Raw genomic sequence first — 25,489 nt, forward strand, 5'->3', positions numbered from 1 at the left:
ACGGGACGGGGCGGCGCGGCCAGCTGTGGTGAGCCGCGTTAGCCGGCCCCGGCACCCCGGGCGGTGATGGCCGCAGGCCGGGTGTAGGCATGGTGCCAGGCGAGCCGGCGGCTGCGGCTGTGCCTGGAGCCCGGCGGGGAGGGGGGCGAGCGGTGCTGCCGCGGCCTGGGCTCCGCGCTGGTGCGGCTTTGGTCTCAGGGGGGGGGGCCCCGCAGCGGCTGTGGGGGCGTGCCCCAGCCCTGCCCCACGTGCGGGTGCAGACCGCGGTGCAGGGCCCGGCGAGCGGCGGGGCCGGTGCTGGCGGCTGCGGTCAGGCCTCAGCGCAGAAGAAGAGGAGCTGCCGGTAGGAGCTGAGCGAGGGGGGGCCTGTGGCCGGGCCCGGCGGGCGCTGTGGTGGGGGAGAGCGAGGTGGAGAGGGGCCGCGGCCACGGGGGCCAGGGCAGAGGGTCCGGAGCCCCCTCCCCGGCGCCGTGGCCCCTGCCCAGGCCCTGCCGACATGGGGCAGAGCAGGGCTGAGGTCCCCCTGCCTGCACCGCAGCCCCCCCGGCGCCGCGGGACCGTACCTGGGGGTGCAGGTCCTTGCCCCCGCACAGGAAGAGCCGCTCGGCGCTCTGCTCCCCCCCGGGGGCCTCCTGGCAGAGCCCTGCGGGGACAGAGACGGGCATCACCGCCGGCGGGGCACGGCTGCCCCACAGGGCCTGGCACGGGGCAGGCGGGTGCTCCCGGCCCCCAGCAGAGTGTGGGGTCAGGCCGGGGCATCCCCCAGGCTGCCCCGGTGTGCCAATGCCAGCCCCTGTGCCTGCCCTGCCGGGGGGCTGGTGTCGGGGGGGGTCCCGGGCCCCCTCTGCCTGTTGCAGCGTGTCGGGGTCACCCAGCCGGGGCCGGGGGGTGACTGTCCCCTCCTGTGCCGCGGCGAGCGGGGCCGGATGCAGGACGGGCACTGCGTCCCCCAGCGAGGCCGGCTGGGCAGGGGCAGCCCCCCCCAGCCCTCTGCCGGGCCCTGCCGGAGCGGGTACCACGGCATCCCCGGCACCAGGCCTGTGCCGTGCCGTGCCGTGCCCTACCTGGCAGAGGCTGCGAGGCCTGGGGCCCGCCGTGGCTGTGCTTCCCGGCCCGGCGGGCTGCGGTGCTGTCGGCGTGGAGCCCCGGCAGGCTCTGGCCGGTCGCTGCCCCCTTCCTCCGCACGGGGATCCTGCTGGGGCGTGGGGGGGGCCCCCCCGGGCTGCAGAGAACCAGACGCCGCTCCTGAGGCGGCTGCCGGGAGCAGGGGGCTGCAGCCCCCCTCGGGGCCGGTGGATGCCCCAGGGGCAGAGGGTGCCTCTGCCCTGACACCCCCCTGCTGCAGCTCCGGCCCTGCTGCCCGGCAGGGGCTTCGCTCGGGGCTCCTGCCGCCCCAGCACAGACTCTGGGCTGTCCGTGGGACGGCCCCACGCCGCGGCCGACGCCAGCACCTACCTGGGTTGCTCCGGGGCTCTCCTGGCATCCAGCTTCTTTGGGAGCGCCTGCGGAGAGGGGAGGAGAAGGGAGAAGAGGGTGGGTGCCCGGGAGGGGTGTTTGTCCCTGATCTTGCGGAAGCCCCCCACGGCTGCCGGACCCCTGCCACCTGAGGGCAGAAACTCCTGGCAGAGCCCCACAGACGGGGGGGGCCTCCCAACTCTTTGGGAAGCCCCCGCGGCCAGCCCAGGTGGTTGGCGTGCAGAGCCCCGCGCGCTGGGATGGTGCAGATGGCTCAGGAGGGGGGGTCCGATGCCTCCTAGCACGGCCCGGGCATGGTTTGCCCCCCGGCGTTCCCCAGACCCACATCCCCTGGGCCTGGCTGGCGGAGCCGTGGGGCAGCCCACTCCCAGGGCTCAGGGACCGCCGGAGCGGGGGCGCGGGGCCCTGCCATCCCCCCAGGCTCCCCTCCCCGCCCCAGGCCCCGCCGGTGCCCAGCAGTACCTGCAGCAGTGCTGTGCCGTGGGCAGCCACCTGCTCTCCTGTGCCGCGCTGGGCCTCCCGTGGTCCGTGGCCAGTGCTCGGCGCTGCCCGGGCGCCCGCCGGCAGGGTCCCTGTGTGACAAACAAGACAGAGCTCAGCCTGCGCCAGGGACCGTGCCAGGGTTGGTGAGCGGCGGGGCTGTGAGCTGCGGCGGGGGCACCGGCTGCCTGCCCTGGGCACACAGAGCCGCCGTGGTGCGGGTCGGCATGGCCTGGCCAAGCCCCGAGTGCTGCGGCGGCGGGAAGCGCCGGGGTCGGTGCGGAGAGCCCTCACCGAGTTGTGCCGCGGCTGGGCGGCTGCCCACCCCACGCAGGCAGGGAGCTGACCCCGGTTGCGCCCCGGGCGGCTGCAGCAGCCTCGGTGCCCGGCAGGCTGGGCGCAGGCACAGCAGGCATGGCGGCACGGCTCTGCCCGCGGGCCCTGCGCAGGCAGGACGCGTCCCACGCCGCGAGTGCGCAGGAGGGGCCAGGGCCAGGCGTGGCACGAGACGGGGCAGACACACAGACACCCACGCGCTGGCGGTGCCGGCAGCACCGCCGAGCCGCTGCAGCTCTGGCAGGAGGAGCCAGGAGCCCGGCGGCCACGCTGGCCTGTGGTGGCCATCGGGGCCCGAGGCCACCCCACACCCCCCCCCGGGGCACAGGCTGCTGAGTGCCCAGGGGCAGCAGCCCCCCTGCCAGCGCTGGGAGCCGGGCAGGCCGGCGCTGCCCCCACGGCGACACCGTTCCCTGCGGCTGCAGCCGCCACGCACCGAGCCCCCGTCCCCCATGGGGCCCGGCCGCGGCTGTGTCTCCTTTTAGGCAGGAGAGCCGGGATGGAGCTGCCCGCCAGCCTCACCAGGGCCGGGGCCCCCACCGCAGCATGGGCATGAGCCCCAAAGCCAAAGAGTGAGAGGAGCCGCTTTGGCTGCTGCCGAAGCGCCGGCGGGGAGGACCATGACGGGTACTTGACAGCTCAGCGTGGGGCCGGGGCCGCCGGTGGAAACCAGAGCTGGAGCCAGAAGCGGCAGCACCGGACACGCAGCTCAGTTGCCGCAGGACGAGGCTGCGGCAGAGGACCGGGCTTTGCGCCCGCGCTGGCGCTCGGCCACGGTGCGGGAGACGGGCAGGGCAGGCAGGGCTGCTGACAGGGAGAGGCACGGCCGTGCAGGGCAGGACCGCAGCGCCCAGCCCGCGGCAGGGCGGCGTGCCGGGACAGCCCATGGGGAGCCGGGGCTCAATCCCGGTTCACGCTCCTGGCCCTGCCGGTGTGACGGGCTCTGAACTGGCCGTGCCGGGTGGACCCGAGAGGCTGAGGGGGAGACGACTGCCTAGGCGCAGGGAGGGTGCCCGTGGGCACCGCTCGGGAGGCGGCAAAGCTGGGCTGTTGCCTCGGGGCGGCAGAGGAGACGCCTGGAGGGAGCAGGCGGCGGCTGGGCGTCATTTACCCCGAGTCCAGCAAAGTTTCCAGCCTGGTCTCGCACAGCGTCCTCGTGACTGCACTGGGAGAGCTGGGACGGGCCCAGCAGCCGGGGGTCCCGCCGGGCAGCCGGGGCTCTCCCCAAGGGGCGACACCGGTGCCCGTGTTTGGTGCCTGCCACAACCGGCTGGGTGCCGGGCTGGGCTGCGCCCCCGGCAAAGCCACGGGCAGCGCGGTGCTGGGGAAGTGACCGACGCCACAAGGGCTGCCCTTCCTCAGCAGGGCTGCGCAGGCTGCCGAAACGGGGCAAGAGAAACCTCAGGCAGCTCGAGGGCAAAGGTGGAGCCCTGCACCCGGAGGGAACAGCCCGGGGGACGGGGACGGCCGGGCACCGCCAACATGGGGGGGGGCCGGCAGCACGCCGAGCACGAGCCCTCAGCACGCGCCGGCCACGCCAACGGTGTCGGACGGGATCAGCCCTACAAGCGCTCGGGATGCGCGCTGCTGCCCGGGACACGCGCTGCCACCTGGGACGCGTGCTGCTGCCCGGGACGCGCGCTGCCGCCCAGGACGTGCGCTGCCTGGCCGAGCTGGCAGCGCTCACGAGCTCATCCTGCGCCTACGGAAATCACTCGGCAGCCGAGGAGGGGGACGGGGAAGGCAGCGCGCACGGGCAAGGGTGCTGCGTGGACGCGTGGGCGAGGCACAAGCACGGGTGCCTGCGAGGTGCCAGCAGAGCGGAGGCGTGCGAGGGTGTGCTGGTTTTGGCTGGGAAAGAGTTCATTTTCTCCGTGGCAGCTGGTACGGGGCCGCCTTTTTGGCTTTGTGCTGGCAACAGCGTTGATAACCCAGGGGCGTTTAGCTGTTGCTGAGCAGCGCTGGCACAGCGTCAAGGCCTTTTCTGCTCCTCACCCAGCGAGCGGCCAGCGAGGAGCTGGGGGCGGGGGGGGGGGGGGCCACGGCCGGGACAGCTGACCCCACTGACCGAGGGACATCCCAGAGCACGGGACGTCACGCTCAGCAGTAAAAGCTGAGGGAAGGAGGAGGAAGAGGGGGACGTTGGGAGCGATGGCGTTTGCCTTCCCCCGTCACCGTCACGTGTGACGGAGCCCGGCTGTCCTGGGGACGGCTGAACACCCGCCTGCGATGGGAACAGCGAAGGAACACCTGAGTTGGCTTGGCTTTGCTTGGGCAGCTTTTGCTTTCCCTGTTAAAACTGTTTTTATCTCAACCCACCAGTTTTCTCACTTTTACCCTTCCGATTCTCTCCCCCACCCCAGTGGGGGGAGCGTGTGAGTGGCTGGGGGGGGGGGGGGGGGGGGCTGAGCTGCCCACCGGGGTGAAACCACGACAGCATCCCCCGGGGAACAGACAACACGTAAAACGCCCAAGCAAGCCATGAACAACGGTGGACACCCCACCCCCACCCCCAGCAAATGGGACCCTGCGAGCAGGAGCAGACAGGAGCCAGACTGCGGCAAAGTCTGTGCCGGGGCAGGTTCGCGGCGTGCAGAAGCACTCTGTCTGGGCGGTGGCTTTACGGGCGACAGCGGACGGTACCGGTGAGTGACCAAGGCTCTTAACCTTGGACTCGTCGCAACTGAAACGGCACAATTCGGTGACGAACTCCAGCCAGCAACGGCCAGCGGCAGCCGAGGCTGCACAGATGAGAGGGTCAGCGGGGGGGTCCTGCAGAGACACCCCCTCCCTCGCCCTGGCACTCGCGAGGCCGCGGGCGGAGCGTGGGTCCGGTCTGGGCTCCCCGGAGCTCAGCCGACGCGGGCAGGGTGGAGCGGGAGCCGCGGAGGGGATCGGGGCTGGAGCACGGGGCGTCTGAGGAGAGGCCGACGGAGCAGCCCTCTGGGAAAGCAGCTCCTACGGCAGCACCGCGCAGGCACAGGCTGGCACGGAGGAGAGACAGCGGGGCAGGGGGCCCGGCCCCGGCAGCCAGCGGACAACGTGCCGTGCCGGAGGGCTGTGGCTGGAGCCCACCAGGGAAGGGCTCCCGCCCTGCGAGGCTCAGAGGAAGCAGCTGGGAGGGGGAACGCGTCTCTGACACTTGTCAGGGCCCCAGCCCGAGCAGCAGCTCCGGGAGAGGACGTCCTCCGTGTAACCCGGCCATCACCATGGACGGCTGTCCTGCAGGGCCACGGCCGGAGAGCAGCCTCCCCTCGCCCTCGGGGCACGGCCAGTCTGTGGCCCCACTCTGTGGGGACGGACTCCTGCCCGTTCCACGTGGGCAAAGATCTCAGCAGCGTGTGTGGAGGAAGGGGAAGGATGGGACACGACCGGGGCACGGTGTCTTCATCCTGCGCCATCTAACCACCGCCTCGTCACGCCTGGCTGGGGGCAGCCGGGGCTGCCGGCAGGATCTCAGCGTTCCCCTTTCCTTCCCGGCTGCCTGGGGCAGGAAGAGTCCGTGACACCATCCCGGCACCCGCCCAGGACGGGACAGCCGGCAGGAGGGCAGCGGCTCGTAAGGCAAAGCTGCGGGGTCAAAACGTTCCCGGGCCACATTTCCCTGCGCAGAGGTGGCAGTGCCAGTGCTGCCGGGGCCCTCGCACTCGGAGAGTGGCGGCACTGCCGGCAGCCAGAGCTGGGGGGTGGCTGGGGTGCCAGCCAGACCGGGCACACAGAAGGTCAAGCTGCCAGGTGATGCCAGGGCAGGGAAGGAAGAGCCACGTCCCAGTCCCAAGAGCCAGGCAGCCGGGGCTCCACCGGCGCAAGGGCAGAGCGTCCCACCAGGCACCGGGCTCTGCCGGTCACGGCTCCCCTTGCCGGAGGAGGCCGTGCGCCGCAGCCAGCAAGCGGGGAGTGCAGGCTAGGGAGGCAGAATGACACTGATCCATCCTATCGGGACAGGCTCTTCCCCTCCAGCCCCACAAGGTCTGTTCCTGCTCACGCACCGGACTGTCACCGACTCCCCGGCAGCCAGGGATCGGGCCAGTGGGTTGCTCCTGCTGGCTCCGGGGTGGGCCAAGCATGCACGGCAGAAGGAACAGACGTTACAACGTGCCCACGAGAACATAAGCCTTTTATTTCCTCCCCACCGTGTTCTCATGGCAGATGAGAAACGGTGACTACAAAGTGCTGGAAAGCAAACACGGAGGACGAAGCAACGCGAGAAACACAGGCGGAGCACGAGAAAGAAGCCGACAGTCGGAAACGCAGCCATCTCTCCCGAGAGCAGCACCAGTACACAGAGCCTTGACACAACGACAGCTACAGAGTCACACCCAGAGTCACGCAGGCAGCCCCCTCCGCCCCGAAAGCGGACCCTCGCTCACACACCTCCGATCTTTGGGCACTGGGATACTTCAGAGCGCGGTGCCCACTGGGGCCCGGAGCCCCACAGCAGACTGGGGCCCCCAGTCCAGCCCCCTTTCCTTAGCTGGGGGCCTGCGGGACCAGCCCGCAGAATAGCACGGGGCACTGGGGCTTCCCCCACCATCGGCCAGCCGGCTGCAGCACCGAACTCCCGAAGGGCCTGGAGCAGCGCTGCCTGCCCTGCCACGGCCTGCGGCGGCACTGAGCCCCCTGCCCGGCGGCGAGGAAGCCAGCGCGGGGCGGGGGGGGGCACAGCGAGCGCCTTGCCTTGTTTTGGCACCCTTCCCACTGCCAGAGCGTGGGTGCAGCCGCAGGGCTCACCGGGTGCAGGCGGCTTGGCAGCTCGGTGCTGCGAGTCAGCCCCCACTGGACAAGGACTCGCCGCGTGTTCAAAGCCCCCAGCGGCTAATTACAGCTCCGCCAGCCTGCCTCGCCATGACCAGAGTCATGTGCCACGATCGACTGCTGCTCAGCAGGTGCCTGGGAAGGGAAAAGGCACTTTGGTGTATCCCCGCAGGCCTCGGGAATGCTTTGGGAGCGGCTGAGGCCGAGGGAAGTCGAGCGGAGGTTTTCCGTGCTGGCTTCTCCAGAAGCCCCTTGGCCCCTGCCCCGGGCACCTGCGCCGCCAGTGCAAGAAGGGCCGCCTCCCCCGGCAGCCCACAGTGGACGGAGTCCCTCTAATCTCGGTGCAACAGAAGCAGCGGGCAGCTTCTGCCCAGCCAGGGGCTGCAGAGCCGTCGGGCAGGAGCTCAGCTGGGCCCCCTCGGTTCCCTGCAGAAGCCGGGCTGGAGAAGCCACGGGTCTCGCCGTGCGGTGTCTGTCCTGACCCAGCCAGGGCCGCTCCGTTCGGGACGGAGTGCGGAGCTGAGCACGGCATCCAGGACCCTTCCGAGGGGACGGGGCGGCGGTTCACACGCACTTCTTCCACGCAAAACCACTTTTATTACGTAAAAGCACACGGTTATGCTGGCACAGAGCTCTCCTCAGGGCTGCGGCTTCGCACAGCAGCTCGACAGGTACTGGATCAAGCGCACAAGAGGTCCCCAGCCCAGCTTACCTCTGCCTGGTGCCGGGGCTCTGGCGCTGCCTTTCTGAGGACTCTGGCTCGCAGCGGCCGGACCCGAGGGCCTGCTGCAGCTGAAGGTGAAGCTGGGGGAGGCTTTGATCTGCGGCGAGTCCTGCTGGCTGCTGCCGCTCCCGCTGGTGCCGTTGCTGAAGCTCCTCATGCGGGACAGGGCGTTATCGGAGGCCGAGGTGGGGAGCCCGCTGGGAGGGGATGAGAGACAGGAGGCTCAGCCCGGCTCTGTGGGAAGGGGGCTCCCTTCCACCGGCCCCTCCGCGCTCCCCCCCGTCCTTCCCAGCCAGCTCTGCCCCGCAGCCCAGGCACCGAGCGTTAGGCTGCTGCTGCTGCGGAGACACCACCTCCGTCAGAGCCCCGGACTTCTCCCCCGGTGGCTGGTGAGCAGCTGGGGACAGAAACGGAGCCCACGTCACAAGGGGCTGTCCCCTGAGCAGCAGCAGACCCCAGTCCCCCTCGCTGTAGGTCGCTGTCCCGGCAGCCTCGGGGCAGCAGCATCGTTTCAGAGTTCCCCCTCCCTCACCCCCAGTCCCAAATCCATCCCAGTCCAGCGCTGGACCGGGCTGGGGGGAGAGAGAAGCAGAAGAGACGCTGGTTCTCTCTGCAGGCAGACAATCACTTCCCAGCTACTGGGGCAGGTGAATCCCAAACAGCTTCACCCCGCACGGCCGCGTGCCCCTCTTGCCTGCCGACGAGCCGGAGCCGAGGGATACCTACACCTGCAGTTCACAAAGCAAACTCTGCAGGGACAAGCACGGGCCCCGACAAGGCGGGAAAGCAAGCGAGTAAACCTTGGCTTCGTTAGCTGCAGGGTAACTCACTTGGAGTACATTTATCGTCTCCAATTGGTGTTATCCTGCAGCTCTTGAGCACTCAACCCGGCAGGCCCTTACGTGGAGCTCCGGGGCGGGGTCCTGGCACCTCCTCTCCTCCGCGGGCCCCCGCCTGCGCCCTTCATGCCGCGCACGTGCTTCAGCATCCAGGCTCGCAGGTTGCTGAGGCAGCTGTGCTCCGACAGGACGATCCGGGGCCAGGGATTGCACTCTGCCATGTCCAGCGCTGCCACGGCCAAGGCTCTCCCGACCTGCCAGGGCGAGAGGCAAACGGTGAGAAAGGCCTCGAGAAAGAGCAGCAGCTCCCTGGGACTTGAGGCAGGAAAACAAACAAAGGAAAGAAAACCCAACCCCCAAATCCCAGACAACCCCCCGAAGCTCGTTTCCTCTCCGTTACAGGCTCCAGCCGAGCTCCCCGGCGGGAGGAGCGCTCCCGTCGGAAGTCTCCAGGCGCACAGCACACGTGCAGAGCAAGGGCGAGTCAGGCGCCCACGGCCACAGGGACCTGCTGCCTCTTGCTGCGGGCTGTACAAGCGCAGGCAGCCCCGCGCTCAGCGGGGAGGGAACGGGGACCCCGCGCGCCAGCAGTGGTGCGAGATGCACAGGGATCAACCCCGGGCTGCCCCAGAGGCTGAGGGCAGAAGCCTCCAGTCCCAGCCAGCGAGCGAAGTGTTTTGGGGCTGGGGATAGTGGTGGGGGCAGGCACAGACGGCCCCGCAGACCAGGCTGGGCCGGGACATACCGACAGGTTACGGCACTGACACCGAGAACACCCCGTCTCCCGCACACCCCTCCAAACCCGCGCCACGGACTGGCGCAGGAGTTTTCACAGGGACACGCAAGCGCAGAAGCAGGAGGGAATGTGAGAGTTTCTTCCTGGGTGCCGAAAGCGCTGCCCGCAGCGCTCAGGGCAGGGCAGGGCTGCGCACACCCAGCCACCCCACTGCTGGGGACCCCCCCTTACCTGCTCAAACAGCTCCACGGTGTATTTGGAGGGGAAGGCGGGAGGGGGCGGCGGGCTGGCCCGCCCGTTGTCGTGGCAGGCCACGGGGATGCTGTTCACCGAGCGCCCCGTGTTGTAGTTGCACTCCAGCGTGTAGCTGTGAAGCACGAGGAAGCCCACGTTACCCGACACGGATCCGCACCTGCCCGAGCACAGGAGCACTACTGCCGCAACGACACCGTGCAAGCAGAGCTGGGGTCACCCCGCCTGGGAGCCGCCAGCGTCCCCCACCCCGGCCCTGGGAGGGGAGGCTCCGGGGGGAGTCTGGAGAGAAGACGCGGCTCCTGCCATCGAGCCGCAGCTCTTGCTGCGACCTGCTTCACGTGCGCTGCGTTTTCTCATCTGCTGAGGTAGGAATAAAGGAGGTAAAAAAAAGCAGCAGTTGGCCGTCAGGTGGAAGCCAGAGGCGTGCCGGGGACGGGAGAGGGACCCGTGACACAGGACCCAAGGAACCGGACCCTGAAATCAACGCCAAAGAAAGGACCGGCCATGGGGGAGCCGGAGAGCAGGAGCAGGAGCGGCCAGTGATCGCTGAGCACCGAGCTCCCAAAGCGCCAGAGTACCCACCTCTTATCTTCAATCTACAGTCAAGGCACCCACAGCTGCTAGGGACACCCCAACTGTTTTTCAGGGTGAAGCAACTGCCAAAAGAATGTTCTCTGGTTATCCTAAAAGGGTCTGCAGTCATCCCTGGTGAGTTCACGCTAAGGACAGGGCGAGAGATTCACAACGGGCACGGGGAACGGACGGCACGTCGCTCCCCCGGAGCAAAGCCTCACGCTCTACCCGTTTTCTGGCAATGAGACGCCGGACCACCGACGCGGCACAGACTGCAGGACTTCAGGGAAAGGGCAGGAGAGCCGCAGAGCCACCTTCTTGTCTCCCCGCTTCCAGGGAAAACCCAGCGAGAAGTCACCGGGACGGAGCTGTGGGTGCGAGGCCGAAGGTCTGCGCCGGCGAGAGGAGCAGGCCGGCGTGCTGCCGGCAGAGCCAGGAGCGCGCAGGGGGCAGGAGATCAGTGGTGGAGGAGGGGAGGGAGGGGAGGGCTGGGACGCGCTGAGCAGCCGACGCGTGGAGAGGAGGCGTTTGCAGGAACACATACGGCCCAGGATGCGTATCCTCAAACGGTTTGCAAACCGATAGCAGGAGCGTGGGTAACGAGCAAGAGGAACTGGGAACTCTCACCGAGGAAACTCAATAAAACTGGCAAAGCCGAAGCCTTCCGGGAAGACGGGTGCGAGGGAGGTGTTAAACGGCCCAGCTGCAGGGGCGTCCCGCTGGGGGAAGGCCGGCCGCACGGCCTGCTGACGGGAGAAACTCGCCTCCATCTGCCACGGTGTGCCGACGCTGCCCCGGCACCCACAGGGCTAACCACCGCGGCACCAACCACCGCCGCACCACGACACCCCCCACCGGCAGCGCGAGGCCGACTAGAACACAGCTCGGTGGGCTCCAGAAGGCAGAGGGGATCCCCCCCCCCCGCCTCCAGTCACCGGTTCCCAGGCTACCACCGTGGGGCTGGGGGCCCTTCCCCGCGTGCCCCCCCCCCCCAGCCGCGGAGGGGCTGGAGAAGGGGCCCCGGATCACCCCTCTCCAGAGAGACAGAGAGTCCTGTAGCCCAGCACAGCCGCCCCTCACTCGCTCCCGGCCCCGTACCGCCAGCTCCACGCCCTGGCAGCTCGGCGCTGGCACTCTGCAGACAGAGCAGGGCAGGGTGGGAGGGGGGGACCGACAGACCGACAGCCCGACAGCCTTCCCTGGCTGCCCGGGCAGAGGGGCCACGCAGGGAGCGAGGCAGGAGCTCAGCTCACTGGGGCAGAGCAGGGCTGAACCTCGTTAAACCGAAATGGCAAAAGATCGGCGCCCTGGAGCCGCGATGCCGCAGTGACGTCAGCCTTGCCCATTAACGACAACAATGACCAATTTTCTTTAAAAACTGCCGGGTCCCGAACACATGCCCAGTTAGAGAGTTGAACTTTTGTCAGGACAGCTAAGGACAAATTAACCCCTGGGCTGACGTTGCCAGCTATCCGCCAGTCACCGGTCTCCGCCTGGGCGTGAGCCAGAAAGCAGAAGGCACACACCAACCTCCCGAGGAACTCACCGCACACGGACAATGCCGCAGCGCAGAACTCACCGCACACGTACAATGCCGCAGCGCAGAACTCACCGCTCACGTACAATCACAGAATCATTGAGGTTGGAAAAGACCTCTAAGATCATCGAGTCCAACCGTCGACCCAACACCACCACCCACTAAACCATGTCCCTAAGTGCCTCATCTACTCGTCTTTTAAACACCTCCAGGGATGGGGACTCCACCACTTCCCTGGGCAGCCTCTTCCAACGTTTAACCACTCTTTCCGTAAAGAAATTTTTCCTCACGTCCAATCTAAACCTCCCCTGGCGCAACTTGAGGCCGTTTCCTCTCGCTTGTTCCTTGGGAGAAGAGACCGACCCCCACCTCGCTACAACCTCCTTTCAGGTAGTTGTAGAGAGCGATGAGGTCTCCCCTCAGCCTCCTTTTCTCCAGGCTGAACAACCCCAGTTCCCTCAGCCGCTCCTCATAAGACTTGTTCTCCAGACCCCTCACCAGCCTCGTTGCCCTTCTCTGGACACGCTCCAGCACCTCGACGTCCTTCTTGTAGTGAGGGGCCCAAAACTGAACACAGTATTCGAGGTGCGGCCTCACCAGGGCCGAGTACAGGGGCACGATCACTTCCCTACTCCTGCTGGCCACACTATTTCTGATACAGGCCAGGATGCCATTGGCCTTCAATGCTGCAGCGCAGAACTCACCGCACACGTACGATGCCGCAGCGCAGAACTCACCGCACACGTACGATGCCGCAGCGCGGTCAAGAGGTGCCTCATCTCCTCACCAACTCAACGGGACCCCTCCGAGGAGCAGCCCTGTCTGTGGGGCTATTCTGACGGGGCGCTGGGGGTGGGCACTGCTGGACCTCGTACTTACAGACGAAGAACTTGGTCGGGGGTGTGCAGGCCGGGGGCAGCCTTGGCTGCAGCGACCACGCGATGGTGGAGCTCGGTAGACTGAGAGAAAGGAACAAGGCAAAAAGCAGGATCACAGCCCCAGGCTTTGGGAGAGCAGATTTTGCCTCTTCAGGGATCTGCTTGGGAGAGTCCCCAGGGACAGGGCCCTGGCGAGAAGAGGGGCCCAGGAGAGCCGATTCATTTTCAGGGCTCACCTCCTCCAGCTCCAGAACAGTCCACCCAGAGAGGCGGGAAGTCAAGCAAGGGAGGCTGGAGGCCTGCACGGATGAACACGGAGCTCCTGACCGCACTCGGATTAAAAAAGGAAGCGCACGAGGTGAAAGAAGGGAGAGGTGACGTGGGAGGGACGCAGAGATGCTGTCCCAACGGGCAGGGATGGGGCCGGGAAAGCCAAAGCCCACCCGGAGTTGGATCTGTTGGGGGACGAGAAGGGCTACAAGAAGGCTTCTAGAGGTGTACCAGTAGCAGAAGGAAGACCAGGGAGAGCGTGAGCCAGCTGCTGACTGGGGCAGGGGCTGAGGTGCTCCACGCCTCCTTCACCTCAGTCGTCGCTGGCGAGCTCTGTGTTCAGCGATCCCCGGCCCCCGAGACCAGAGGAAAGCCTGGAGCAAGGGAGACGTCCCCGCGGCGGAGGAGGAGCAGCTCAGGGAGCACCTGCACAGCCTGGACAGGCACAGGTCCGTGGGACCCGGCGGGATGCCCTCGCAAGTGCCGAGGGAGCCGGCCGACGTCCCGGCAAGGCAGCAGCCAATTATCCCGGAGAGGTCCTGGCGACCGAGGGGGGTCCCGAGGACGGGGAGAAAGCAAACATCACCCCTGTCTTCGGACCCAGGGACCCACGGGCCGGTCAGCCTCACCTTGATCCCCAGGAAGGTGACGGAGAAAATAATCCCGGATTATTTTCCAGGATTAGGAAAGGACAGAAGGTGCCTGGGAGCAGTCAGCAGATTTACGAAGGAGAAATCGCGCGTAACCACCCCGGCAGCCTTCGACGACGTAACGGCCAGCTCCGAGGCCGAGGGAGAGCCGTGGGCGATGGCTTACGGCTTTGGACACTGTCTCCCACCCCGCCGTGGCAGGCGAGCAGACGAAGGACAGGCGACGGCAGGGGACGGGGAGGTGGCCTGAACGCTGGCTGGTGTGCCAGGCTGTGAGCACGGCACAGAGCCCGGCTGGAGCCCTGGCGGCGTGGCCCGGTGTGCTGGTTTTGGCTGGGGCAGAGTTAATTTTCTTCAGAGTAGCTGGTACGGGACTACGTTTTAGATTCGTGCCGGTGCCCGAGGTGCCAAGGCAGCGCCTGCCCCCAGCAAGGCTGCGGAGGATGCAAAGCTGGGGGGGGGGGGGCGATGCTCCAGAGGGTCACGCTGCCCTTGGCAAGGACCTCCCCAGGCTCCCGCGGGGAAAGGCAAAGTCCTGCTGCGGGGAAGAACAACCCCGCAGCCGCGCAGCCCGGGGCCGGCCGGGGGAGAGCAGCTCTACAGAGACGGTGCTGGGGGTCCCGGTGGGCACCAAGTTTTGTAAACTGACCCCGGGGACGCCAAGCGGGGGTCTCCCCTTTTTGCCGTTTCTCCGTTTGCTGTCTTACTGTGTTCTTTATTCCAAGCTTTCACCCCCAGCGTTTTCAAGGTGGGGAAAAAAACCTAACGGCTTTTAAGATACATGATGAACACCTGCGCGTGGCTCCTGGTTACCCCGCGCATCTCTGCTGCACAATGCGATGGGTGCTAGAAATTCACCCGCGCCCAGCAGCGATGAGAAAGAAAAAAAAAACCCTCGCCAGAAACATCCATTAAATACTGCTTCTGTTCCCGGTAAGTCCTGGAGTCCTCCAGGTTTCTGGAGGGTGTTGGGGAATAACTTCCCGATACGGGTGTACGGGTGCTGGATGGGCCACCCAGGGGTGGTGCACAGCTGGATGACGGACAAGGAGGAACTTGTTAGCTGGGGATGTGATAATATACGTCAGCCTTGTCTGTAGTGACCACGAAATAACGGACTTCGTGATCCTGAGCCGAGGAGAGCAGCAGAGCACAGACCCTGGGCCTCGTAAGAGCAGATTTCGGCTAATTCAGGGCACCAGTAAGGGGGGTCCTGCTGGAGACAGCTCTGAAGGACAAAAGGAGCCTAGGAAAGGCGGCAGGTTTTTCAGGACAGCATCCTCTGATTGCAGGAACGGTCCATCCCGGTACTCGGGGAGACGGACAGACGTACCAGGAGATCAGCTGGCTGATGGGGAACTCCTGACAGAGCTCCACTGCGGAAAGCAGCGGGTGGGGCGGGAGGATCGCTCTGCCTGGAGATGGGGCTCCAGGAGGAACACCACCAGAAACGGAGGGTAATCAAGCTGGGGATCCCCTGAGAAACACGACCCACGTGAGCCCACCGGCCCCGAGGGGCAGCACCCAAAGGTGCCGAGGGGCTGCCGAGGTCCTTGTGGGGCTCCAGAAGGTGACGGGGAGTGTGCGTGGGGGTCCCTGATGGGCGGAGAGAGGCAAACGTTGCATCTGTTGCTAAAAAAAGACCATCCAGGGACCGAGAGGCCTCTGTTGGATTAACCATGGGCCGTTCCCTGCCAGCTCCAGCAAACGGGCACAGTGCAAGCTAAGCCTAAGCAACCTGAGCCTAAAAAACCCGCGTGTTTGTCATTGCAGGGTTGGTTTTAGCTGGATCAGCACGCTCCCTGACCCAGCCTGCAGCCAGGCGCAGAGAAACAGCAGAGCGCACAGCAAGCGCTGAGGAAACGGGGGAAAGAAAGGAGCCGAGGGAGCCACCGTCTCTGCTGGCAGCCTGGTCCTACACCAGCGATGAAACTGCACCCGCAGAGAGCAGCTCTTCACAGGAGAAGGGGCGCAGGGGTTTCTGGGGGGAAGTCCAGGGCTGGTAGGAAGCCTGGCACTACTTCCACGTTTCCTCAAACCGCAGATTCCCGGGGAACGCGGCATCTGCTAAAGCAGCGTTACACACTTCTTGTACTCTTCCCTCGGCGTCTGCGACTGGCCACCGCCGGGGCCAAACAGGGTAAGGCAGGCTGTTGGTCCGATTAGTTCAGCCATTCTCACGTTCCCAGCAACCGCAACAGACACAGGCCAAAAACATCCCGTCCGTTGCTGGAGAGAGGCACGTGGCTGCTACGGGTCACACGAATAGCCTCAACTCGCAGAATTACGGATTGGTCGAGGCTGGGATCTTGCACGGCAGTCTCGCATGCGAGGCCTGGGGAAGCTGAGCCCGTTACAACTAAAGAGGTTTTAATTACAGCTCAACACAAATATAAACATCTGGGAAAGAGGAAAATTCCTTCTGGAAAGCAGCGCACAAGCAGCTCCACAACGGCTAGGACAAGAAGCCAGAGCAGCTGCAGGAGGGATGCGAAGGGACAGGAGGCACGGAGGAAAAGGAGCCAGGCTGTGAAGCAGGGCAACGCCTGCAGGTCAGGAACGCGGCGGTACCTGGCACGGCCGGGTCCCGGCCTCTGCCTGCACTCCACCGAGCACATAACACCCTCCTTGGCCGGTTCAGACAACAGGCAAGTCCCAAGCCCTCCGGAGAGCCGTGCAGGACACAGCTGCCCCCACAGAAGTGGTTTCAACTTTCCTTAACGGCCTGCATCCAGCAAGGCCACCCCCTTTTCCAGGACGGAGGAGGGCTGGGCCAGATCAGCTGGCACGGACGTTTAGCAAGCGAGCAGAGGTCTGCCTACCTGTGGATGATCCCCAAGGCTTTGTAGACGGCCACGCGCCCGCTGCCCTCCTTCGACTGCCCGTCCCGCTTGTCTTTGGCGTACATGTTCTTCTCTGAGAAGTTACAGCCCGTGAAGTCAAAGTGAGGCGAGTTCAAGGAGATGAGTTTGGGGAACAGCATGTTCTCCACCTGCGATGCACAGAGAGGAACACGGGTGACTCTGGGGGGGGGAAGCCCTTGGCTGTTCGTCCTGCTCCAGCGCTACCAGTGCCAAGCTCTGGGATGCGCTGGGATGTTGGCCGAGGCTGGGCCCGCTCTGCTCAATTCCAGCGTCTCGCACACTCCAGCCCCGCCCGGGGGATGCTGCCCACCCCTGCCTGCCCCCTGCCCACCTCCGGTGGGGAGAGGCAGCAGCTGGGCTCTCCTGACGGCGGAGAGGAGGGAGCCCAGTGGCACAGCTCTCCTCCGCTCTCTCAACCCTTAGGAGAATCATAGAATCATTAAGGGTGGAAAAGACCTCTAAGATCATCGAGTCCGTCAACCCAACACCACCATGCCCACTAAACCATGTCCCTAAGCGCCACATCTACACGTCTTTTAAATACCTCCAGGGATGGGGACTCAACCACTTCCCTGGGCAGCCTGGTCCAATGTTTCACCACTCTTTCAGTAAAGACATTTTTCCTCATGTCCAATCTAAACCTCCCCTGGCACAACTTGAGGCTGTTTCCTCTCGTCCTATCGCTAGTTACTGGGGAGAAGAGACCGACCCCCACCTCGCTACAACCTCCTTTCAGGTGGTTGTAGAGAGCGATGAGGTCTCCCCTCAGCCTCCTTTTCTCCAGGCTGAACAACCCCAGTTCCCTCAGCCGCTCCTCATCAGACTTGTTCTCCAGACCCCTCACCAGCCTCGTTGCCCTTCTCTGGACACGCTCCAGCACCTCAACGTCCTTCTTGTAGTGAGGGGCCCAAAACTGAACACAGTATTCGAGGTGCGGCCTCACCAGGGCCGAGTACAGGGGCACGATCACTTCCCTGCTCCTGCTGGCCACACTATTGCTGATACAGGCCAGGATGCCATTGGCCTTCTTGGCCGCCTGGGCACACTGCCGGCTCATGTTCAGCCGGCTGTTGACCAGCACCCCCAGGTCCTTCTCTGCTGGGCAGCTTTCCAGCCCCTCTTCCCCAAGCCTGTAGCGCTGCATGGGGTTGTTGTGGCCGAAGTGCAGGACCCGGCACTTGGCCTTGTTGAACCTCATCCAGTTGGCCTGGGCCCATCGATCCAGCCTGTCCAGGTCCCTCTGCAGAGCCTTCCTACCGTCGAGCAGATCAACACTCCCGCCCAACTTGGTGTCGTCTGCAAACTGACTGAGGGTGCACTCGATCCCCTCATCCAGATCATTGGTAAAGATATTGAACAAGACCGGCCCCAAAACTGAGCCCTGGGGAACACCGCTCGTGACCGGCCGCCAACTGGATGTAACTCCATTCACCACAACTCTCTGGGCCCGGCCGTCCAGCCAGTTTTGTACCCAGCGAAGAGTACACCACGAAGAGAAGAAGGGGCAGCTCTTCTGTCCTGCCCATGCCAGCTCCCGGGGGAAAGCTGAGACCTGCTGCAGCTGCTCTGATCACAGGCCGAGGAGAGGGAGAGGAAGAGCAAACCCCACCAAGCACCGAAGGCAGGGAGGGCGGCCAGCCCAGCGCCCTCTCCTTGGGCACCAGCCCTGTCCCGACAGGGAGCTCAGTTTCTGGCGTGACAGGGACCTCCTACCCCCTCTCCCAGCAGTGGAAGGGAGTGTGCGGGACCCTGGGGAGGGGGTAGAGCGGCGGGAGGGTCCCAGCCTGCTCCAGCACCTCTGTACTCCTACCCCCTGCCCTCACCTGATCGTTTTCGTCGCTGAAACTGTTGCCGTACATGAAGCAGCCGCGCTTGGAGGCGTGCCCGTGGAGATCGACGTAGTAGGCCAGCCCACTGTCCTGGGGCAGGATGGTTTCAGGGAGAGGTGCTGGTGGAGGCCTCCTGGCTTCCTCCTCACAGTGCTCCACGGTGTGGCTTGAAGGGAGGATCCAGACAGCTTGGTCCTTGCTGCCCAGCTCGGCGGCAGGCGCTCCCGAGAGCTGGGGTTCCTGAGAAGGGCTGAAGTACGTGCCGGCACGCCAGGTGCTGGGTGAGTTGCGGAGGTTATTGGCTTTCTCCAGCTCCGATAGGGCTGCCTCCGGGGATGGGGCGCTGCTGCGGACGGAATGGTTGGAAGATTTTGTGCTTAGCGAGCTGGTGCCGAGTGGCGAGACGTACGTCCTCCAGTCAGGAGAGCCCGGCAGGACGCGGCTGTGAACGTGGTGGTAGAGGAGGACAGCTTTGGCCCCGTACACTGCAGGGTGCAGCTCTGCGTCGGGGTTGAGATACTGGCGGTTCAGGTTTACCCCACGGGAGTCAGTTCTGCAGAGAGAGCAGAGGAGACGTGAGGTCCTTCGCAGGGCGCCATCCGTTCTGCAAAGGCAGACCCGACCTTACCTCGCGATGGCCGAGGCTTTGGGCTCTATCCTGGAGTACAACTGGCCAAACGATCCCCTCGCAGGCAAGCGGGCAGAGACTCTGCCCCAAAGCAGCCGAGAACCTCTCTCTCTCCTGGAGTGGCACTTGCCTCAGCGAGACAGAGCCCCAAGTGATCCCTCTCCCTCCTCCCTGAAAGCTGGCCCAGCTCTGACACGCCAGGGAGAGCAAGGACGGGACAGTGTCTGAGCGCCTCAAAGGCGCAGGGCAGCGTTGCTCGCCTGAGCTAGACAAGCCCCGATCCACGAGGTGACCTACGCAGGCAACAGCAGCCCCGAGCCCTCGCCAGAGATCCCGGGGGGGGAGGGGGGTAGCAGGGAGAGGCTGCCGCAGCCCGCGGGCCTCTCAGCTCACTCTTCTACTGGTGCAGGATCTTGGGACTGTTCTTCACAGCCATCGCGAAAGGCACAGCAGGCTCCAAACCAGGAGACCCGCCCAGCTTGCACCCTGATGAAGCTGCAGCCTGGGCTCACTCACCGATAGTGGCCTCGCACCACCCCGTCGGGGTTCAGCATGGGAATGAGCTTAAAGACGAACATCCGCCGCAGCATCTGGGCGCGGGGGTCCTCCTCCCGCAGGATGAAGTCCAGGAAGCCATTGAAGACGAAGCTGGAGGGCGTTTCTCCCGGGTGGACTCTGCTGCTCAGGAAGAACACCTGGGGGCAAGCAGACAGGGGCGATGGGCAGGTTCCGAGATGCTGCGATGCCTTATCCGAGGGGCCAAACGCTCCCCGGGGCTCCTCCCCTCCACCGTAGCCAGGCACCATGCCGCCCCAGGCGGAGCTAAAGCCTTTATGTGGAGCAGACAACGAGGTACCGGGTGCGGCCACGCAACAGTTTTCGGTGGCTTCTTTACCCGGTGCCTCTCCTAGGTCCTGCTTGGAACAGGGCTGGTTCTCCCTGCCCGAGACTAAAGGCACAGAAACCCCGCAGCCTGCTACCACGAGAAACCAGAGCGCGGGCGGCAGAGCAGCAGAGCCGCAGAAGCGCCCCAGGGAAAAGCCCCGAGCGATCCCGCAAGAGCGGGGAACGAGCCTGACCGCAACGGCGACAGAAAGCACCTCCCGAAGAGCCCTTCTCTTGGTGGGAGCTTCTCAGCAAGAGACGCGCGTGCAGCCTCCCGGCCGCCCATCCCAGCTCTGTGCAGCCGCAGAGGGAGCTCCCTGCCCGTCCCCGTCCCTGCAGGCAGGGCCCACCTACCGCAGCAGGGGCTGACGCCCCAAATACAGCACTTCCATCAGTTTCTTCACGGCTTAACGGAGCGACAGCATTAAAAGGAGGACAGAACAAAACTCCTCGGAAACGAGACGCTAATTTTTGCCCTGAGGAACACGCGTGCGGTGCTGCCAGAGGGCATTTCATGGTGCTGAGATGACGTGGACGCACTGGGGCTCCTGGCAGGCTACCGGTTCCCATGCCTTGATGCGGGATCTCACAGACTCTCTACTCCCCACGCTCCGCCCAGTCTAAGGCTCCAGCCCTCCGGGACACGACACCTTTCGAGTCAGAGACGCGAGGGCGGCAGCAAGGCCCCGACACACGGGCCATCGCACAGTCTGCTGGCCGCGCTCGCCGTCCCCGACGCAGCCCCAAAGCCGGCGCGGCAGCTCACCCTCTTCCCTGCGAAGCGGCGCGGCCGCGGAGTGCTCGTGTCTGGGAAGAGCTTGTCCAGCCGGGGCTCCCGCTTCTCCAGCATGCCGTGGCACGAGGTGACGGTGAGCAGGTCCACTCGCAGCTTGTCCAGGGAGTGGCAGAGCAGCTCCCGGTGGTAATAGACAGAGTCGAGGGGGCTGCAGGGCGAGGAGAGACGCTCAGCCAGCCTGCCCCGGTCAGCTGGCATCACACGGGTCAGAGCCTCCCCCCTCCAGGGAAGGCAGCGGCTCGGCTGGGGCAGCTGCCATCCTGGCTGAGCGCGCTGCTGGGCCGGGGACCGAGGGACAGGGCGCTGAGCCTCACTCCGGGCAGCCGCTGGAGCGAAGGGGGGGCTCCCAGCGGGGCGGGGGACGCTCTCCACACCTACGGCCCTGAGCTCTGCCTCTAGCCGCTCCTCCAGGACCGCGTCCCTGCTCCCTCTGCTCCCCAGGAGATCGACAGCCCCAGCCTGACCGGAACAGCCAAACCCTCTCCTGCTGCCTGCGGGCAGCCGCAGCTGAGCTGGTCGCTGCCGGCTCCCCTCGGAGTCTGCCAGCAACACGAGCGCTCCCGAGCAGCCGCTCCTTCGGAGGAAAGAGCGGTGGCCCAGGCCCCCGGGGTCATGCTGCCCGGCCCCCCTGGCTGCGGGGAGCGGTGGGCGAGCGGCTCCCGCACAGCTGGTGCCGGCGGCTGTCAGACAGTCGGGTCATCCCCCCGTGGCAGCACGAGACCAGTCAGGCAGGGAAATAAACCCTGACTGGCAAGGGGGGGGGGGGGCTGGCCTCCTCCGAGGGCGTCAGGGTGAGCAGGGGAGGCAGCAGCCCCCGTCCTTCGGGAGCCCGCCGCGGCCAAGGCAGCACCCAGCGGCAGCGAGGTGTGCGCAGGGTCACCGACAGCCTGGGCACCAGCCAGCCTGCCGGGTGCTGCTGCAGGACCGGCCTCCAGCCTCGCACTCGGGGGTGGGGGTGGGGTTCCACGCAACGGTCGCGCACAGAGGGGAGCGCGACCCACCTGCGCGGCGCAGAGATCCCCCCCCTCGCCCTGCTGATGGCCCCACCCAGGCCCCCGGCAGCTCCCGCTGCGCCGAGGGAGCCGGGGCCTCCTGCGGAAGGGTTCGGTCGGGACCAGCCAGCCCTGTCGCGATCCCGACGGGCTCAGGGCCTCCCGTTGGCAGGCGAGTTTGACCCACAGAGACTACGATACGGCCGTCAGACCCTTGCTGGCTGACTGCCAGGTCTCGAAATTCTCGTAGTTCTCCATCGCATGACGGTTTAAGAACAAAGCCCTTTCAATAAACCACTGCTCACCCCTTGTCTAAGAAAAGGTATTTACGATCCCAGCCCTGCAGCACGGAAAGTCTCTGGGGCCAGGAGGGGCTGCAGGACAGAGTTATCCGCAGAGACACCCGAAGGCTGACTCTGTCCTCCTCCCCTTCAGCCAGGCGTTAAGTTCTCCTCTGAGAAGAAATTCTTGAGATCAGGGGAACTTCCTAGCAGGATCCACAAAGAGCCCAGCGCTAAGGCCGGCTCTTGGCGGCGAGATCTCCCTCTGTGACCGCAGCTGTAGAGGAAGGGAGCGGCGGGAGAAAGATGCCCTGGTCTTCCCACAGCCAGGAGGGGGAAAGCAAACGAGGTCTTGGCCTCCGAGAACCCCCTCTCCTCAAACCGAGGGCCGCAGTTCTGTCACAGCCGCTCCTCAGCCTCTCCCGCCCGATGGGAACCTGCCCTTGGGAACGCCAGGGGGATCCGGCCCGAAGCAATAAAGGACCCTCCGGAAGCCCCTCGGAAGCGCATGCTCGGGAGCTCGGGGGGAGCTGCTGCAGCCGCTCGTGCGGAGCTGGGGCCCAGCAGAGCACGCACCAGGCAGCTACCGGGGTGGGGGGGGTGGGGGGAGCGGGGGGCACAGAGACACCCCCCCGCCCTCCACCCCGCCACAGCCAGAGCTGGACAACACCGGGGGGGGGGGGCAAAAGCCAAGCGAGGGCTGGGAACCGGGGGAGAGGGGGGCGCGGGGGGTGCGCACCTGCTGGGAGACATGTGCCTGCACTCCTGGAAGCGGCCGTCCAGCTGCGCCAGCATCTCCTGGCACTCCGTGTAGGAGAAGGGGTAGCAGAAGGCAAAGTAGGTGGTGGCACCGCGGTGCTCCAGGAAGCGGTGCACGAAGGACAGCACAAACTGCGTCTCCACCATCTGGGACAGACACAAAGCAGAGGCTGAGCGGAGGCACGGCCCCAGGAGCAGCCGGCCGAGGCCATGCAGAGCCACCTCCCGAGCACGGGCCAGGCAGCCACGGCCACCGCAGGCCCCCGGCGGTTCTCCTCCGGTGCTGCCACGCCGGTTCCCCCCGTGCATCAGGCGGCGCCTGCAGCCGCTCGGCCCTTCTCTAACCGCACGGGAATCAAAGCTGCGCTCCCAGCAGATCCCAGCCCGCTTTGCTCGGATCCCCGAAACACCAGGCCGTTTCCTACAAAGGCCCCGGTTCCCTGCTCGCCCCGCTGCGCAGCACTCGCGTCCCCGGAGGGATGCCAAAGCCTCGCCGTATGCCTGGCGCTGGGGCAGAGCTCTCGGGGAAAGCCAGAGGGTTCCTTCTGGTCCTCGTGCCCACCCGCCAGCACTCAGAGGCTGAACAATAACTACTCTTATTTCGGCACGCTCTGCAAAGTTAACGAGCGCCGCAAATCTCAGCTGTACGTCGCGTCTCTGCCTGGCGCTGGCACGGGCCAAAGCCAGCGTCGTCTTGTCCTGAGCCAGGGGACGGGAGGCTCTCTCTGGCCCCTGTTCCACGGGGCATGCTGGGGGTGTCGCTGCCTCCCCACAGCAGCGTGCACGGGGCAAGGGCGACCCAGAGCACCCGCAAGTGACTCTCCCCCAGGCAGCTCCTACCAGACCGAAGACAGAAAACGCCAGGACCGGCAAACTCCTGTTTGAGGGCCCAGGCAGCTTAACGGGGCTGCGAGAGTCAGCCTGCTGCCGCGGCCGTTCCCCCTGGCTTCGGTTCCCGGGGCTCTCACCCCACCGCCCTGTGGCCCGCGCCGCTCCCCTCGCGGGGGCATCGGCGCTCTGACGTCGCACGGCTCGCCGTGAAGAGCTGTTTGCTGGCCACTTTGACGACCGAGGGATGGGAAGGGAAGCCCCGGGCATGCTTCGAGAGCAGTTCCACAGTCCCCCCGTCACACGACAGGGAAGTCGCCCAAGCGAGAGCCTGTGCCCCAGCCTGAGCTGGCCAGCAGAGGAGCGAGCTGCAGGGTCCTCCTCTCCCGAGCGCTCGGCCCTGGGAAGGGGGTTTGTCGCTAAGCTTTGTCACCCCCCTACCCTCTCCCTCGGGACCACCAAAGCACCAACCAGCCGCTCACCTGCCCCACCCCACCCTGCCGCGGAAGGCTGGAGGTCACCCCGGCGCGGTGAGCGAGGGGTCTTTGCGTCCCCAGAGCTGCCCCCCGCCCCGAATGCAGGGTCCTCTCCCTGCCCATCACCGCACTTCAGCCGAGGGGGGCCCCCCCCGCCCCCTGCGCCCGTACCTCGAAGCTGGGCCGCTCACGGATGCGCTCCCAGCGGGGCCGCACGGGCAGGGTCCGCACGAAGGGGGACATGCCCTGGGAGTACAGCCGGCTCTGCTTGTTCATGTTCAGGATGTGCAGCTTGATCAGCTTCCCCGGGGCACCCCCCCGCACGCTGAAGTAGAACCAGGACCTGGGGAGGGGACAGCAGCGCCGGGTCAGCCCCTGCCCTGGGACCCCTGAGCCCAACGGCACCCCTCCCAGCCCCCCCCCCCAACGAGGACCGGGGCAGGGCGCTCACGGGGTGTATGCCCCCCCCCCCAACAAGGACCGGGACGGGGGCGCTCACGGGGTGTGTGCCGCCGCCCCCCCCCGCGAGGACCGGGGAGGGGGCGCTCACGGGGTCTGTGACACCCCCCCCCGACCACCCCTTCCTGGGCACCCCGCACCGTACCAGCCCCCCGGGACCCCGCCGCCGCCACCCCCCCCGCCGCGCCGTTACCTGTTGCCGTTCTCATACTCGGTCTGGGCGCAGTCGGGCCGCGTCCAGACGTTGAACTCGTAGTCGGCGGCGGGGAGGGCGGCGCCCCAGGCCGCGGGGCCGCCCCCCGCCGCCGCCGCCGCCGCCGTCCCCCCCCCGGGCGGTTCCACCCGCTCCACGTGCGCCAGGTTGCCCGAATCGAAGCGGGAGCTGAAGAGCAGCCCCCCGCAGCGGATCTCCATGGCTGCCGGCCCGCCGCGGCCCGCTCATCTCACCGCCGACCGGCCCGGCCCGAGCACCGAGCCCGGGCCCGGCTTCAAGCCCGTCCGCCGCCCGTCCCGCCGCGCCCGCCCGGCAACAGCAACGCGTCCGCCCATTGGCCCCCGCGCTCCCTAGCAACGCGCCCGCCCGTTGGACGGCGGCTCGGCGACGCCTAGATAGATATACACACAGACACGCGCGCGCGCGCCTGCCTGTGCGCGCGCACGGGCGTCCCGCCGATAAACACGCGCGTCCGCAAAAACACGTGGGCGCGCCCACGCTATCCCCCCCACCCCCACCCCCAAACCCACGGGGCAAAACTGGAGGATGCGGGTATCGAACCCGCCACCCCTCGCATGCTAAGCGAGCGCTCTACCATCTGAGCTAAACCCCCGCTGCCCCCCGCACACCCCCCCCCCGCGTCCCGGGCCGGTGCTAAAGCACCGGCCCGGGACGCGGGGGGGTGTGCGGGGGGACCGGACACCCCCGGGGGTTTTGGGGGGGCCCCAGGTGCAACTCCTCCCAGGCAGCCCCTGCCCACACAGGCAAAGCAGCCCTGGGCGGGGGGGGGGGGGGGGGGGATGACGACACGGTTGTCAGCTGCTGAAATGACGTCAATCGGTGCCCCCCCCCCCCCCCCCCCCCCAAAGGTGGGCTGGGAATGGACCCCGGGACCCCCGGGAAGGGGTGTGGGGGGATGTCGGGGTACCCAGACCGGAGGATGGTTGGTGGCAGAAGCGCTCACGGGCA

At 66.5% G+C, this 25,489-nt stretch overlaps 1 protein-coding gene and 1 non-coding gene across 2 annotated transcripts; both read right to left on the reverse strand.

Annotated features, from left to right (window-relative positions):
* Nucleotides 1–149: 149 nt before the first annotated feature.
* Nucleotides 150–24,787, reverse strand: AGBL5 (AGBL carboxypeptidase 5). Its single transcript, XM_076332436.1, is given in 15 exon segments — nucleotides 150–544; nucleotides 546–643; nucleotides 1,065–1,222; nucleotides 1,456–1,502; nucleotides 1,939–2,048; nucleotides 7,760–7,968; nucleotides 8,674–8,864; nucleotides 9,578–9,713; nucleotides 16,332–16,501; nucleotides 18,197–18,755; nucleotides 19,347–19,525; nucleotides 20,482–20,659; nucleotides 22,524–22,690; nucleotides 24,019–24,190; nucleotides 24,500–24,787. Coding segments are annotated over 15 exon segments (2,829 nt in total). The 5' UTR covers nucleotides 24,721–24,787; the 3' UTR covers nucleotides 150–310.
* Nucleotides 24,788–25,060: 273 nt separating this feature from the next.
* TRNAA-AGC (transfer RNA alanine (anticodon AGC)) lies at nucleotides 25,061–25,133 on the reverse strand. The gene has a single exon. It is a non-coding gene; the product is annotated as a tRNA-Ala (tRNA).
* Between the last annotated feature and the right edge of the window lie 356 nt (nucleotides 25,134–25,489).

The sequence above is a fragment of the Aptenodytes patagonicus genome, chromosome 3 (genome assembly GCF_965638725.1).
Source record: "Aptenodytes patagonicus chromosome 3, bAptPat1.pri.cur, whole genome shotgun sequence".
NCBI lineage: Eukaryota > Metazoa > Chordata > Aves > Sphenisciformes > Spheniscidae > Aptenodytes > Aptenodytes patagonicus.